The following is a 16,527-nucleotide window of genomic DNA, read 5'->3' on the forward strand; positions in this document are numbered from 1 at the left end:
CTGAATAATGCATGCCGCTGTCAGTGCCAACCCTACGCTACACGCTAGGGATGGCGATAAATAGTATATCGTAACTACATTTGTTTTGTTTGTGTGTGTCTTTTAAACATGTATTGTCTATTCGAACACGTCACAACTACATACAACAGGTGACTTAGGTACTTAAGTTTTTTACCTATACCAGGATTTGAACCCGGGACCATCGGCTTCATAGGCAGGGTCAATACTCACTAGGCCAGACCGGTCGTTAATACATACATCATACACATCATCATCATATTTATACATACATGTTTATTCGATTCCTTACAAATTTACATAAGACAACGACGTGAAAGAGCCGCCGAAAGCGAGCTCTCACGTCGATTACAAAAAAACTTATGTTTTTTTTTACTTAAAAAGGACATTTAATAACATTGTATACATTATGAGTGAATGTTATATACTGGCTACGATAACACTTCGATAGCGCGATCTATCTCGCACGTTGCGCCATCTATGTGCGACTTTGGAAGACTAGTTAATCTTAATAGGTATGTGTCGTTTTTCAAGGGAGCGAAGTACAGTAGGGATCTTAATTCGTGAAGCTTCACATTAGACTATAAGGTTACGCTGGATTTTTGTAAAAAAATGTCAGTCAAATGGTCCATTTTAAGAGTAGATTAGTATTCTTTAAATCAAATTAGAGTTTGCTTAAAAAACATAAAGGGCATTTTTTTAAATGTACATAAATCTGAATTGTTATTAAAAAATACGCCAGGCAACATTTGCAACACTTACAACATATTAAATAGTATATATTATAGGACATTTTTACACAAATTGACTAAGTCCCACGGTAAGCTCAAGAAGGCTTGTGTTGACTGTTGAGGGTACTCAGACAACGACATATATAATATACAAATATTTAAATACATAGAAAACATCCACGACTTAGGAACAAATATCTGTGCTTATCACACAAATAAATACCCCTACTGGGATTTGAACCCGGGACCATCGGCTTCATAGGCCACAAAATCGTCATATTAGTAGGTAAGCCAGGATTTTGATAATTCACAAAAACAATGCAACCATAGTCCAACAAGTAAATGTATTTTTTTTATCATAATACCGATTATATTTTTATGGGTTTTATACACGTTAAGATTGTTAGTACTTACAAAGGCGAACTTATCCCTTCGCATTTCGTTAGATTGGTATGTTGGCTACAAACCCTGGATGCGGACAGACGCATAGACGGAGAACCGTACAGCTGAACATACGAAAGTATTCTTGCCCAAGCTGAAACGAAGAACTTCGCTCTCGCTCGGTTAATTAAGTTTTAAAATACATTCCGACGTTCCTTTACCAGCGATATTGTTTTTCAAATTCGCTTCCTAAGGGATAGGGAAGGAATATCGATAAATACTAGTTTCAACGCCCCGTGATGCGGGTCGAATATCAATGAGTTCATAAAAAAAGTTCCCTACCATCGTCCACTCTGTTCACTCATTAATTGTATACCTTATTACAAAGAAATAAGATTCATTAATGATCAGAAGCAATGATGTTGTTAGTACACAAGCTTACGATTCATTTTTGTTAAGCAAAGGGCGAAGTTCGAACCTAAAGTGGTTTTAAACTGGGGAATTGTCACGACGAGCATAAATACGGGTTTCAGAAAGTTTAAGATTGTAATATTTTGGGAAATTGGGGATTTTTCTACCCACAGAATCTTTTGATGAAAAACGAATATAACAGTCGTATTTTTGATAAAACATTGATTTTCTCGCTGACCCCATACCCCTAGAGCACTCAAAAAAAAAAAAACTAGAAATATTTTAACGAGATTTTATTTCACTAGCAATGTAACTATGTATGGGTCAAATTTTGCGAGTTAAATTTGACCAATTTCCCGGTTTCCGACGAATCTGAAAATTTGCATACCATCCACCATCGAGCTTATGTTGGAAACAGGAGATGCTGGTCATCAGGAACTCTTTGATAAAACAACTCAACCTAATTGTGTTGCCTGTGGAAAGAAAAATACAGTCAGCGATGAAATTTTGTACCAAAGATGAAGTTTTTACAAAAACTTATTATTTTTATTTTATTTATAATAACTTATTTTGCTCTCTTGTGATAAAAAGTCGAAAACAGTATAACTTTCGTCGTACATAAAACTGCCAGTACCGTTTTAAATATTTTTACTTTACTTAGGTAATCATTAATTTCAGTGCAATAATCTACAATCCCGTATTTTTTTACTTGAACGTGTAATATTACTCCATTCGGTCCAGTTGGCTCTCCTTAACCGAAACTTACTAAAACTAACTACGAAACTAAATACCCTTACATGCACGACTAAGCTCTCAACAAGCCCACAAAGCCTCAAGTATTAACCAAAGTGCCTTCACAGAATATAAAAGGCATTTAGACCGTTACAAATTTAGAGTGCTTACTCTTGTGCGTTTTCATATTGATAGAAGTAATATCTATGAAATATGTGTTGTTCTGTAAGTATTTATTTATTCATATATATACAGAGAATTACTATAACTAGCTTAAATCTCGGTCACCTAGAGAGGATGGGAGAGGATCGTGCTGTGAGAAGAGCGTATGTGGGGCACCCGGGTGGAAAACGTCCGTCTGGGCGTCCCAGATACCGCTGGAGTGACGGAGTCCTAAAAGACCTGTTCGCCCTCGGAATACCCAACTGGCGCGAAGTGGCGCAGGATAGGGCAGAGTGGCGCACTCTTCTTATGTCAGAAGCCACGACGTACAACCTAAACCAGCTTTATCAGAAGAAATCCCCTCGAACTCGTTAATAACAGATTGAAGCTTTGATTCCTGATCAAGCTGGTTTAGGTTGTACGTCGTGGCTTTCTTCGTATTCGAGCTTTGATATAATTATTTACGTTATTAAAATTTGTTCTGTGAAGTAACCTTGTTTTACTGCAAAATGAGGCCAAGATCCTGTTTGGGTCACTGAGCCAGTGAAGTAAGTAAGTAAGCTTATATCTAAATAAAATAGGCCCAGGGGCCTATGCCTCAAGAGGCATTGTACCAAGGATGCTGGCGGCATTTTCTCGTTGTATCGCAATACTGATACGTTGTACGAGGAAGGTGTCAGCTTTTCGTTCACCAGTTACATCAACCAGACGCTTCGCGATTTCTGCTAAAAACTTGTGCGCGCTGGGACCCCTTGGACCTAGAGTTTCAACGTCACGTTTATTCATATCATCATCATATCAGCCAAAAGACGTTCACTGCTGGACATAGGCCTCCCCAGGGATCTCCACAACGATCGGTCTTGCGCCGCTCTCAATTATCGGCTCCCTGCGACCTTACCCTGGTCGTCGGACCACCTTGTTGTGGGTCTTTTCTTGCTGCGTTTTCTGGTTCGCGTCATTCATATAAGAAACCTTAATTAATGATCAAATTTTAATGCAAAAACCGGCCAAGAGCATGTCGGGCCATGCTCAGTGTAGGGTTCCGTAGTTACTCTTCCGTCACAATAAGCTAAACTGGAGCTTAAAGTATAGTAAATTGTTAACCAAGGGATGAAACGCGAGTTAAACAAATAGGCAAATTTGCATAATCAGTACCTAATTGAAGTCTTTTTACTATGAAGAGGAAACTTTTTGCGATAACTCAAAAACAGCTATACTTATCATGCCCGCTATAGTTTTCATTTAAAGTCTTTCTTAAACTCTACTTCCACGATTTTTTTCATATTTTTTGGACCTATGGTTCAAAAGTTAGAGGGGGGGGGACACATTTTTTTTTCTTTCGGAGCGATTATCTCCGAATATATTCACTTTATCAAAAAATGTTTGTTGAAGACTCCTATTAGTTTTGAAAGCCCTTTCAAATGATACCCCACACTGTAGGGTTGAAGCGGAAAAAAAATCACCCCCCACTTTACGTGTAGGGGAGGTACCCTCAAAAAATTTAAATTTTTAGATTTTATTGTACGACTTTGACGGCTTTATTGATTTATATATCCATGCCAAATTTCAGCTTTCTAGCACTAACGACCACGGAGCAAAGCCTCGGACAGACAGACAGACAGACGGACATGGCGAAACTATAAGGGTTCCTAGTTGACTACGGAACCCTAAAAAGGATGACTTGATGTCATAGGGCACTCTGGAAATTTCAGCCATGTTGGACACCCATCAGCTGTCGGACCGACAATATCGGATGCATGTTATCGGATGTTGAATGTGTAGGATCCTACATCCAATTCTGCGGAATACTGTGATACTGCGAGTACTGCGGAAGGGAATATGAAAACCTTCTAACCCAAAAATGGGACATTATATATTTCGCGTTCGCATTTATCAATATGCCGAAAATGCATTATATCTTTAGTTCTCAGTTTTTTTTAATGTTTAGTTTTAGTCCTAGTTTAATTAGTAGCTAACTCAATAAAGTATGTGTAGACTTCAAATGTTACTACTGTATATTTTCTCGACATCTTATCCCTCTAGCTTTATATTTTAACTGGATGTTCCTTTCCTTCTGTGCACACATGCTTAGATTGCTTACAGTTATAGTCCAGATCTGAACTGTAAGTTATTATTATTAATGTAAATTCCTGTAAGTGTCTGTGACTTGTTTTGTGAGCCAAATAAATAAAATAAAATTTCGCTGATGAAATTCATAACGACCGACCGGTTTGGCCTAGTGGGTTTAAATCCTGGTAAGGGCATTCGTGTAATGAGCACGAATTATTTGTTCCTGAGTCATGGGTGCTTTCTATGTATTTAAGTATTTATAAATATGTATGTATTATATCGTTGTCTAAGTACCCTTAACACAAGCCTTATTGAGCTTACTGTGGGACTTAGACAATTTGTGTAATAATGGCCTATAATATATATTTATTCATTAATTGATTCATTCATTCACTTATTCATTCATTCATTCAATCTTTTATTAATTAATTAATTTATTATTAAAATTAAAACTACCTACAAAACTAAAATTAAAACCTAAAAAAAAGGGTAACATGAGTGACCTAGCCCAATATGTTTATATTAAGCTAGATCACCCAGGTCAGAACCCTGTGGAAGGGTTCCCATAAGGCTGGCTGCATTCCCCCTTTGGATCGCTATGCCGATCCGTTGGGCGAGGAAGGAGCCAGCCCTACGGTCCCCCGTGACATCAATAATTTTTGTTGAAAGTTGCCGAATTAATTTATGAGCGCTTGGGCACCACGGTCCTAGAGTTTCGACTGCAAAAGCCACAAATATATGCCGGTCAGTGAGAGCTATATATTTGCGGCATTTTGCAGCCTCGGCAGCTATGGCCGCCCCGCCCGCTCTCAATGATGTTGAGCCGAGATGAGACGGTGCCAGGGTGTCCACACACGTTGCGTCCCAAATAAGGGGCCGTCCAACACTCCAGGGCACAAGAGTCATTCCGTCGGGCCTCTTACCATCGTCACGTGCGAGGCCAGGTGGCTCGAGAATGGCTGGGACGTTGGCACTGACAAAGGCACGACGGAGGATGTCATTGAGGCAGGCGTGGCGTGATAGGCGGCCGGCACTCTTAGAACACGACAGCCCGTGGTGTCCAAGGCTGTCCACAGAAGTTCCGCAGGGGCAACGATGGGGTGTGACTATATTGGATCCCAAGCGAAGACCGACAGCCAGCCTGAGGGTATTGTTGTCTAGCAATGTTCCAAAGTTTGATGAGGGGAGAGCGTGCAACCAGGAGCCAGATTCTCTTTCCGCCACAGCCAGGATGCGTGCTTTTTCCTGGCTGGTGGAGCAAGAATTTAAGAGGTGTGTATGTACTTGTGAACAGATGGGTTGATCCCAGATTCTCTGGATGGATTTGTTAATGGGTAGATCTCTTCCTGGGCAAGCCATTTTCCATGCGTCTTCAGCCTCAGACATGTACGCTACCTCGAAACCACGGAGTGATGGCGTAAGGATTTTGCCTACGAGGGGGAGCGTACTATGTACTGAGGACAGAAACGCGGGTAAAGCGACACTTGATATTTGACGGGTACCGAGACCTCCGAATCTGATCGGTAGGGTAGCATGAAGAAATTGGCGATCATTTATTTTGACATTTAAAATTTTTTCCAGTTGAATGTGGAGGATTGAATCTATTGATGCGGTAATGTTTGGAAACTTCCATAAAGGACTGCAGCGCAGAGAATATGTAAATTTGGGAACAAAAAGGCAGGAACGAAGAATACAGAGCGCCATGTGGGAATTAATTTTCAGTAGACGGTCCGAGAATTCTGTAAAACTATGTACTTTTGAGTTGATGAAATCTGAGATTGATTCCTCGAAAACAGGTGCACCCAGGAGGCAGAGCGAGTTTTTTTGCTGGATTTTGATGCCCGGGCAGATATTTTCGAAATTTTGTTGGATTTGCAGTTTATCTGAGGTGTCTGCATTGATATACAGTTCGCATTTATTTGTGTTAAGTTCTAGTCCTATAGATTTGAATTGGTTGATGATTAATGAAAGATCATTAAGGACGGAACTCGCGTTGCCTCCCAAGCTGCCATCGTCGAGGTACCAAACGTTGAATTTAGAGTTTAGAGCCGAAATAATAGGATGAATAGCTAGGCTGAAAATGGCTGGCCCTAGAGGGTCGCCCTGTTGACAGCCAACGCAGGATAGGATATTGTTTTTTTTGTAGCACAGTTTTGTGGGAGTGCTATAGCACTGCCACATGAATGGATTGATAGAAGGGCTATTTTTTTGGATTTCTGTCAATAGGACGCCTCTTTCTACCGAATTAAATGCATTTTTTACGTCGACTTTGAGCAGTACCTCGCATTCGGGCCTATGTAGGAAGGTTCGGCAAGCGTGAACGGCTGCTTCGCAACCGCCTTTGCTTCCGAATCCGAGTTGGATAGGTTGGAATTTTTTTTCTAGGTCCGAAATGATAATCTTACAGCAAATTTTGGAGGTTAGTCTGCGGAAGGTTGACCCTACGGCGATGGGTCTGATTCCTCCATCTTTTTTCTTCAAGGCGCAGAGATTAGCTCCGTAAAGCGTTGGTATGATAGAAGGATTAACTTTGCCTGCAAGCATCAAGTTAACTAAACGCGTAATACTTGCAAGTAAGTTATTACTCGGACCACAAGGCATACCTGAGGTTAGGTCTTTTAAGTGTTGCGGTGTTAATCCATCTAAACCGCCTGCAGAGCCGTTTTTAAATGAAGCAATGCCTGCTTGGACTGCGTCTTCCGAGCATTGTAGGCATGGTAAGGCTGGGCTAGGAGGATCGGGAAGACCAGGTACTGCGGGTGCCGGGGGATGTTTACTTTGTAGGGCAGTCAGAGTTTCTGGGGTGTCTGGAGCAGATGTGTCGCTGGAAAAAAGAAGTTGGGCAGCGCCTTTGAGGTCTCCATCGTTTATTTTTGATTCAACTAACTTAGTAATCTGGCTGGGTTTGAAATGGTGAGTGTTATGGTTATTGTCTATTTTGTGAGGGCGGGTGCAATTTAATTTAATTTTGGAGGTCAGAGATTTACTGTCTTCTTTGTTAACGTTCAAAATGTTGTATGTGAACGTTAAGAGGTATTCCCAGCTTGATAATGAATTTTCATTTACGCAGTTGTCAATGGCCTTTGCTAGATGGTTTGCAACAGTAGATCTTGCACCTCGCGGGATACGTTTAATTATGGGCACAGAGTTTTTTAAAGAGCTTAGTTTATCCGAAATGTTGGTGCAATTGATCGGTGCTGGTGCTGATGCGGGGTGAGATATAGTGGAACTTTGGCTGAGAGTGGGTTTGTGGCACTTGCCTAGGTGGATGTGGAGACCTCGGCGACCTTTTAAGAGTTTTGGGCCCGGGCAATGAGGGCATTGAATATAATCATCGAGCGACACAGTGGCTGGTTGTGAATAGGAATTATGCTGGCTGTCGACATGCGGGGCTGAAGCCATCGGCAGTAATTAGTATTAAAATAGGACTTACAAGATAACTAAGATAACCACTAAGACACAAATCACAAATAAATAAACAAAAATAACTATCAAAATGACATTGATGACACAGGGCTCCGTCGTCGCAAGATTTTTCTTCCTTTTCTATGGTGTTAACAGCCAGACCCTCGAGCTTTGCTGTCGATGCTTAAGGAGTTTTGGGTTGGAGTCAAGCTGCTAGTGATGGGATTCTTCCGTACGTAACCGGAAACCAGGTTTTCGGATATTATCTAAAGATTTTCGAATACTTTCAAAAACGAACGACTTATGCACTTGATTGCTGTTATTGTTCGGTATTATGAAGAAAAATCTCTAAAATAGGGCAATTTGTCCTAGGCATGTTGCTGGCGTAGTTCACTCCTGAGAACGGATTTTTCGATTCATTTTCGAGCATAAAATAGATATATTCTCTTCTGTTGTGTTTTGCGTCGATCGATATTAAATCTAACAAGCTAAAAATTTAATTAATATTTAGGAGAGAAAAATTTAGACATCCGCTTGACGTGACAGTTCTTCCTATATTTATTATTTATTATGGGGACATGCAAAAATCATGAATAGATTTCACTAGAACATGTTTATAAGTAGGTATAAGGAACATTTTTCTTTGATATTCGCTCCCCCGTTGGCGATCCATCTTGTTTCTACCGTCTGAGAACTTATGAGATGTTGTAATCTTTTTGAAGCGCAAGTGTTTTGTAGCATTTTTTTGGAAGGACGTTGTGGAAAGGTGTTTGTTTAGTCGAAAGAAAAGTTTTGTAGATAAGATGTCTTTTTGCAATGGATTAGTCTTACTTTATTGTTTTGTGTTCTGGATATTTTATTAGCACTTCAGGCATTTTTTTAGGTACTTTTCGACGTTTTATGAACTGACGGCAATCGGAACCACACATTTTTTTATGGCATTTGTGTTTTTTAGTCTATTTAATTTGTGTCATTTTGAGCAAAAGGCAATTTACTCTTGATTATACGGTGCAGGTTCTGATATTAATCTTCTATTAGATATAAAAATTATTCACAACGGAAAAAGTAGTATCATTTGTCGCGATCGGTCATATTCTATGGCATAGTTATTTTTTCAATAAAGTTATATTTTTATTTGCAGCACAAAACAGCATATAAGCCGGCACGGCAGCTCTGATGAAATCCTGGCCAGCGTGAAGAAAGGAAACTATTGGAGGAACAATACCAAGCCTGATGTCATCCCCTCTACCTCCGTCCAAGATCTGGTTTCCATAGGTAGGTAATATAGAAGAGAAAATGGAATAGAATAATATTTATTTGGTATTAAAACATTATACATAAAACAACAAAGTAATTAATCAAAACTACACCAAATAGGATGCCGCTTATCATTAGCCGTGTCTATTAGACACAGTACTGGTTTTCAGGGCACGCAAAATTAAAACTAAAACAAAAAAGAAGCAGAAACTGAACAGATTACAAATGGAACAGAATAGAACAGGTGTATAAAGATTTTAAAAGAGGCAGAGAGAGAGAGAGTGGTACTTGTTGTGTGAATACTTTTTAAGGCTGTACTTAAAAGAGGTAATGGACTCGCAGTTTATGAATGGTGGCGGTAAATTGTTGCAACATTTCGTTGCAACTAATCGGAAGCTGCCACGAAAATCGGTATAATATTTGATATCTACTTAGTTTCTGCGTGTGATTTTATACGCAAAGTCGATAAACTACCTTACATCCCTGCTCAGTACTTCTTACTGACTTTTAACCACAATTGTCACAAATTTTTAAATTGATGATTGTTGCGAATGCAACTTATTAGAAGTATTCCCAATGCAGTAGCTAAACGCAGCCGTCGGGCTCCGCTAGTATTTGGAGGCTTTTGTAAAGCACCAATAGGAGCGCTCCATATATTCTGTATCGCGGCCAATTGCTTAGAAGCACCTATATCCACCACCCACCTTTTGTACTATAAAATATTGCAAAATGACTCTTTCATCATCCTCCATACTATCAACACCTACTTTCTACATTTAATCGTTTTGGTAAGAACCCTTGTAAACCAGTACCTTTTGGAAAATTATACCTAACACTTCATTATAACTCGAAGTTTTATTTGAGTCGTCGATCCTGACCTGCATGGCGGCTACAATGATGCTGCCCAAATTTTTGATTTTTGCGGCAGCAATACAGGTGGCAGTCATTTCATGCTGCAATACTGCAGCAGTAATGATGGTGCAGCCCGAACCGAACCGCACCTACCTTAATTATTAATTACTACGTCAAGAAGGGTAATTATGATGACGCTTCTATGGGATAAGTATGCATAATCAATGCGAAACGGTTGCAAACTTACCAAATACTCTATAATAATCTGACAAAATGCCTTCTTTCATAGACACCCTTCCAAAAGCACGGCGAAGATCCCGTCGAAATCGACCAGCTACAGCCTACGGTTTCCCAGAAATCTCCATCACCAACCAATCCGACACCAAAACTATGCGGCGCAAATACCACACCCTGAAGAACCTGGTGTATTCAGAGCCGATGGAAAATATTAAGGAGTTGAGGAGAAGACCGAGGTCTGCAGGGTCTACTGTGAGGAATAAGGAGGCGCTCAGTAGGCCTAGTTTGATGGAGACGCTGGATTTTATTAACAGCGTCAAGGATGCGCTTTGTGGTGAGTGTTCTGGTAAATTGTTCTTTCTAATTGGCTCTTTAAATGTCAGCGATAATTGCATGTGATTTGCGATACATTGCGACATTTCATTGATCGATTGAATTCGTTGGTCCTACTTATCCGGCAATTATCTTAAATCGCATGCGATTTGTTGCAACGCTTGTATAAGCCTTAACTGACAATTTATGAGTACGTAGGTAATAGGTATTCTGACGTCGTAGTGTTTTTAAGTGTGTTTATGTACAGTCATTACCAGCGGCTGGAACACGGTTTTTATCACTTGTCATGTACGCCTGTTACTTTCGCACGTACGTACTTGTTAGAACGTGACAGGCATAGTGACAAGTGATAAAAATGAGACCGTGCTACAGCTGCACAGCGTCAAGGTACTTAAAATATCTGAAACTGTTCTCTAACGCTTTGACCAAATAGGGGATATTCAAATATTATCATGAAATTCATTAATAAAGTGAGCATGAGCTTTATGCATGCACCTTACCACAAAAATGCACGAGTACTTTATGAATGAATTGATTCAGCTCGCTGTACATCTTAGTCATTTCTTACCACCAATCTCCGTACCTAGATATTTATGATCGTCTAATAATCAGAGAGAACTGAAGATTTCTAAGGCACGTTCAGTTCTAGCTAATGCGAATCTTATGCGCATTTTTTATATTTCAGAAGTATATAGAATACGCACTTTATACGAGCCCTACTTACATCAATTTGAAACAACATGCGTGCTTTTTGCTAGATTTGGACGCATCTTTATTTCTCGACGAATCTTTTGCTATATTTACACAAGCGTGTTCTGAATGACCATTTTAATTCTCTCTCAGTGGAAGAATCCGGCACTTCAGATGCTGAGGATACAGGATGGTCTTTAAGCGACGAGTGGCTGGTGGGGCAGACGGCGCCGCTAGCTATGACGGCGACGCGCTGCGGCTGTCGCGCGTTACATGCCGCGCTCGCCGACCTGCTGCCGGCTTTGCTGCTGCGGCGGCACTTTACTGTGAGTTGTAGTGAGTTGTACACTAGTATCTGCCGAGCGTCAGCGTTTAGTCAAGTCACTGCTGCTCGACGCAACGTAGGCGCAACTGCACATAGACACCATTTTCTCTAGCGCTTAGACGCCGATGCTGAAAAGACGCTTGAGTGGTTCCTCTCGTAGTGTTGCTGCCGTATCATGAATGCGTTCGATCGATTATTAAAACGTAGCGATGGCCGACCACGACTACAATGCGGAAGTCAAAGCATAGTCTTACCAAACCTTGGGTGTATTAGGAGCAAGTGTTGACGGAGCAACGCAGACTGCGGGCTGCAGCTGTCCGCGACCGATTACGCGGCGAAGGCGACGGCGGCTTTTCGGGATTATGTATTGACAAATTATGCCGAAAACTATAAAATGAGGATAGAATTGATTAAAACATATGCGGGTAGATTTAGTTATCACTGTTATCAGGCGCCGACTGTATGTATATGCTTCTCTCCCTTTACGAAAACAAATTCTCGGTGTCTCTTTATCAGTTTTGATCCTGGCTTGCAGACATTTTACAGTGGCGAAGGTAATTATCAGAGTGTGTAACTTAGTTTAACGTTTAGTGCTGAGTTTATTGCGGAGAATAGTAGATGTAATGGCAGTCGGAAAAATAGCAGCTTTCGATATGAACATATTTAAGCTGTTGGGATGTTTTTTTTTGGTGTTTATTCTTCCGTGATCCTGGCATGAGGACATATTTAACTTACAAAAGATGAAAAAAGATTGCTAATATTTATTGTATTTTTGGGCAGGTACTACAGGAGCTGTGCTCGTGGCTGGGTGAATCCAGCGAAGGAGCTCTATTCGCACTCCATCGGCTGGCGAGAGCTGCTCGCTCTAGAAGCAGCGAGAGGATCGCCAAGTAAGACAATCGACGTTTAAGGGTCTAATCGGACATTGACAAGTTTTAAAGGGGTAGAGGGAAGGGGGCTGTGTGCGTGGCTGCGTGAATTTAGTAAGCGGCTGGGTCTACAAGAAGCGAGAGTGATACACAATATTACAATATGGAATATATCAAAGTTACAACTAAAAAAAAAGACCAATAAAATAAATATGAGCAATAAGTAAGAACAATTATTATTTATGAAAATACACTAAGCTAAACAACTCAAATTCGCATTCGCAGCTAAACAACTCAAATATGTTACGATTTTAACTGATTTTGACACGACCTTGACCGTCTTGGTCAGTGGTGAGCAAAGTACGGCCCGCGGGCCAGCTCCGGCCCACGCAAGTGTTTCATCCGGCCCGCCGCCGGTTCTTCGTAATAATTAGTATATGGCTCGGGACATAACGGTTTCAAATCAAAATGCATTTATTCTGCAATTCCAGCAGTCCTCAGATTTTTTCAAATTTTCTGGCACCCATTGAAGAAAGTTTGCCCACCACTGGTCTTGGTGATTGGCACGCATCTTACCGACTACTTTCACTTTCGCGTCTACAGTCAGAAAAACTATTAGCTTAGCACCTGTGCATACAAATATGTGCTATACACGGATGTCAAGCTAATAGATAGCTTTTTTATTCTATTTATTATTTAGGGACTTAAATCAGTTATAGTATTATGCCAGCCCCATCGTACCTTATTCTAGTATTCTTACATGTTTACTTATGGGACTGTACCTTTTAAAATAATCTAAGGTAGAAGTACTAGTGCTCGACGCTGCACTAGTACTCGACATGGGCACTTTATGTCAAAGTGACAAGGATTAATTTCGAATACAGAAAAAATCTTCGTTGTTCAAATTTAACCTATATTTCCATGAAATAAAGTGCCCATGTCGGTGACTAGTTCAGCGTCGAGCACTAGTACTTCTACCTTAGTACATATAAAAATATCTTTTTAGCCTCTTCTGATGTTGGTACAGCTAAGAAATAAATAGCTTTGCTGACCGTGCCAATCAGCGTGAGCGATTTTCAAGGTCGTATCAAAATCGTAACCAAGTGTTAAATTGGAATCGATCTCCAGGGAATTAAATACTGTCGGCAACCTTCATAAAATAATAACACGCATCCCAAGATGCCTTCAAATAACGCATCACCTTTCAAAGGCGACCCTTTCACACGTGCGAGGAATTTTAACGCACCAAATCTCTTCACGTTTCTTAACGGAGGCGTGAGAAGTAGAGCTGAAAATAGAGTCTTTTTGTTATCTCATAAAATATAAATATAGGTAATGAGGATAAAGATAAATTAAGCTAAGCCGAATCTAAACCTACACCTTTGACCCGAGAAGATTTAAATCCCTCCTAAATTGTAGGAACTATCCCAATATGGGACGAGCATGAAACTCGGCGGGATATATTTTTTCAAAACATTACATCTTATAACTAACATGCAATAAATGAAAAATACAATTTATATTACTATAGAAATCATGCAATTACATACAGAATCTACTTTTCTTTATACAAATTTGATTAAAAAATATATATATGTAGGTACATACATCAAATCATACAAATACAAACATATCGAATTCTTACAAAAGGAAAATTAATAAAGAAATGAGAATATACATTCTATAAATCTGACTGATTGCTATGAGTATCACCTAACTTTAGTTATATAATATCACTGATCTCAACCATACATTAACATTCCAACACAATAAAAAAATAACTTTACAACAATGCCTGGAAATTAGCACATGTTAATTGTTGGATAACAAAATGGCCGTTAAAATGGAGGACGGATGGAAATTATGGAAATGTCGGATTTCCGGCCGGGCTGTTGTGGGCGGTAGTTTTTAGAAAATCTGTTATAATTAAAACATTTTTATATGCAATGTTTACCGTCTTCTCATTGTTTTGTAAACAAAGGGTTCTTAGCGTTAAATTAGTTTTTGGCGAAAACTTCATTTTTGGTACAAGCTTTTATCGCTGACTGTACTTTTCTTTCCACAAGTAACTAATACTCATCGAGATAATTCTAAAAACCGCAAACTCAATTAAGTTACGTTGTTTTATCACAGAGTTCCTATGTCCACCTCCTGTCTCCATCATCAGATCATCTCGATGATACCATAATATTGCATTGTCACCCGACTTACATATGTATGCAAATTTTCAGCTTCATCGGAAACCGGGAAGGGGGTCAAATTTAACTTGCAAGATTTGATTACAAACAGACAACGGTCAGGTGAAAGTAAATAAAAGCTTGTAAAAAATATTGTTCTTTGAATTTGAGAGTTGCAGTAGATGTCGCTGTATGACCCCGTAAGTCGCCATCCATTTATGACGTTAGACGATTTGGGGGAGGGGGGTCGAACAGGTCTTATTTTTTCTTACAGGCGGTGGGAGGGGGTTTTCACTGTTCTTACTTAAGATCACAAAGATGCGAAAATTTTCAAATTTCTATGTAATTATGACGTTTACAATAATACTTCTACACTCTATCCTATCAAACACGGTATCTGAGCTGTGAAAAATAGTTTTTAAAAAGTATTTAAATACAAAATACAAATACTTCCTTGATATATTATTTCAAATATATTTTATGCAGTTTGGCAGATAAGTAACCATAACCGATGTAACTTCTCTTTTATAAAAAAAAATGCTAAATACAAAAGTTTATGAGTTTGTATTTAAAATACAAAATATGTATTTTCAAAATATTTTTTAAAATACAAATACTTTTCTATAAAAGGTACTCTGAATAGTGAATACCTAGTCTGAATTAAAAAGTATTACTCGGAATTTCCGAAATGGAATGGCTCTCTTTATTCTTTCTTTACTCTATTCTTATTTTTAACCTACAGCATAAATTTGTATATATTTAGTTATAGTACCTAGCTAATAAGAAAAATTTGCATGCTTCTTCAAGTAAAATGTACGCATTTCAAATTACTGTCCACCTATGTTCATCATTACAATTATGCAAATAAATTGATGATTTATGTACATGATTTTACAACGAAATAAATGAAATGAAATAAATATATCTATATCTTTATCTTTGAAAATAGTGTGTAAAGGAGAATTAGAAGTGGGAGCTGGAAGGGGTAGACCTCGGCGCACTTTCTCTGGTCAAATCGGGGAAATCCTGAAGAAAGGCCAGGTCAAGAGCACCCTAAACCGACGAGCGTGTATGAGGAATATCATGAAAGTGAAGGAAGCGAAAAAGGTATGTCAGGATCGTAGCAAGTGGAAATCCGTGGTCTCTGCCTACCCCTTCGGGAAATAGGCGTGTTTATATGTATGTATGTATGTATGTATGTATGTATGAATGAAAATAGTGTGTGTCAGTTCTCTTGAGTGCAAATTTCGAGCTGTTTCCTCATGTTAATTGGTAGAATGACTTTTAAGACATGGTTTATAACGGTCAATTTTTTAAAGCAATAATTTAGATTTGTAATGTTTTACAGTTAGTAATTATATGCCTCTCGCCGGTGTGGTGAGAATGTCTCGATTCACCAGGGCAGAAATTTTCTTCACCTCTCGTGCCTTGAAACACTCGCAACGCTCAAGTGCGGCGTTACTAAACAGAGTCAACAGTTCTATGTTAAAAGAATGAGATAGTTGCAAGGATTGTAACGTCAGAAGAGATTGTAACTACTACCTAAATACCTACTAAAAAGTACTTCGTATTTTGAAAATAAAAAATAGGTCCCAAAAACTATTTCAAATAAAATAAAAAATAGTTTTCTTCTAAAGGTTTTTATAAGAGAAGAAGAAGAGAAAGATTTAAATAGAAAAAAAAGGTATTTAACATTTTGTATTTGCATTTTTAATACAAGTACTTATTACAAATGATTTTTTTTTGAGTGCAGGACTTGAAACTTTGTGTAAAGGCATATTATTAGAATTCAAGACAAGTGAATTCAGGGTTTTAAAAAATTCATCCCCATAAGGGTTAACACGGGGTTGAAAGTTTGTAAGGGATTCAAGTTTTAT

General features: G+C 39.0%; 1 protein-coding gene across 1 annotated transcript in view; it reads left to right on the top strand.

Annotated features, from left to right (window-relative positions):
- LOC133524586 (uncharacterized) overlaps window positions 1–16,527 on the top strand; it is a 77,094-nt gene that overhangs the window by 53,640 nt on the left and 6,927 nt on the right. Inside the window, exons 15-18 of the mRNA XM_061860681.1 lie at window positions 9,052–9,185; window positions 10,309–10,590; window positions 11,433–11,605; window positions 12,385–12,494. Of these exons, the coding sequence (XP_061716665.1) occupies window positions 9,052–9,185; window positions 10,309–10,590; window positions 11,433–11,605; window positions 12,385–12,494 (699 nt within the window). The remainder of the gene's footprint in view (window positions 1–9,051; window positions 9,186–10,308; window positions 10,591–11,432; window positions 11,606–12,384; window positions 12,495–16,527) is intronic.

The sequence above is a fragment of the Cydia pomonella genome, chromosome 13 (genome assembly GCF_033807575.1).
Source record: "Cydia pomonella isolate Wapato2018A chromosome 13, ilCydPomo1, whole genome shotgun sequence".
NCBI classification, from domain to species: domain Eukaryota; kingdom Metazoa; phylum Arthropoda; class Insecta; order Lepidoptera; family Tortricidae; genus Cydia; species Cydia pomonella.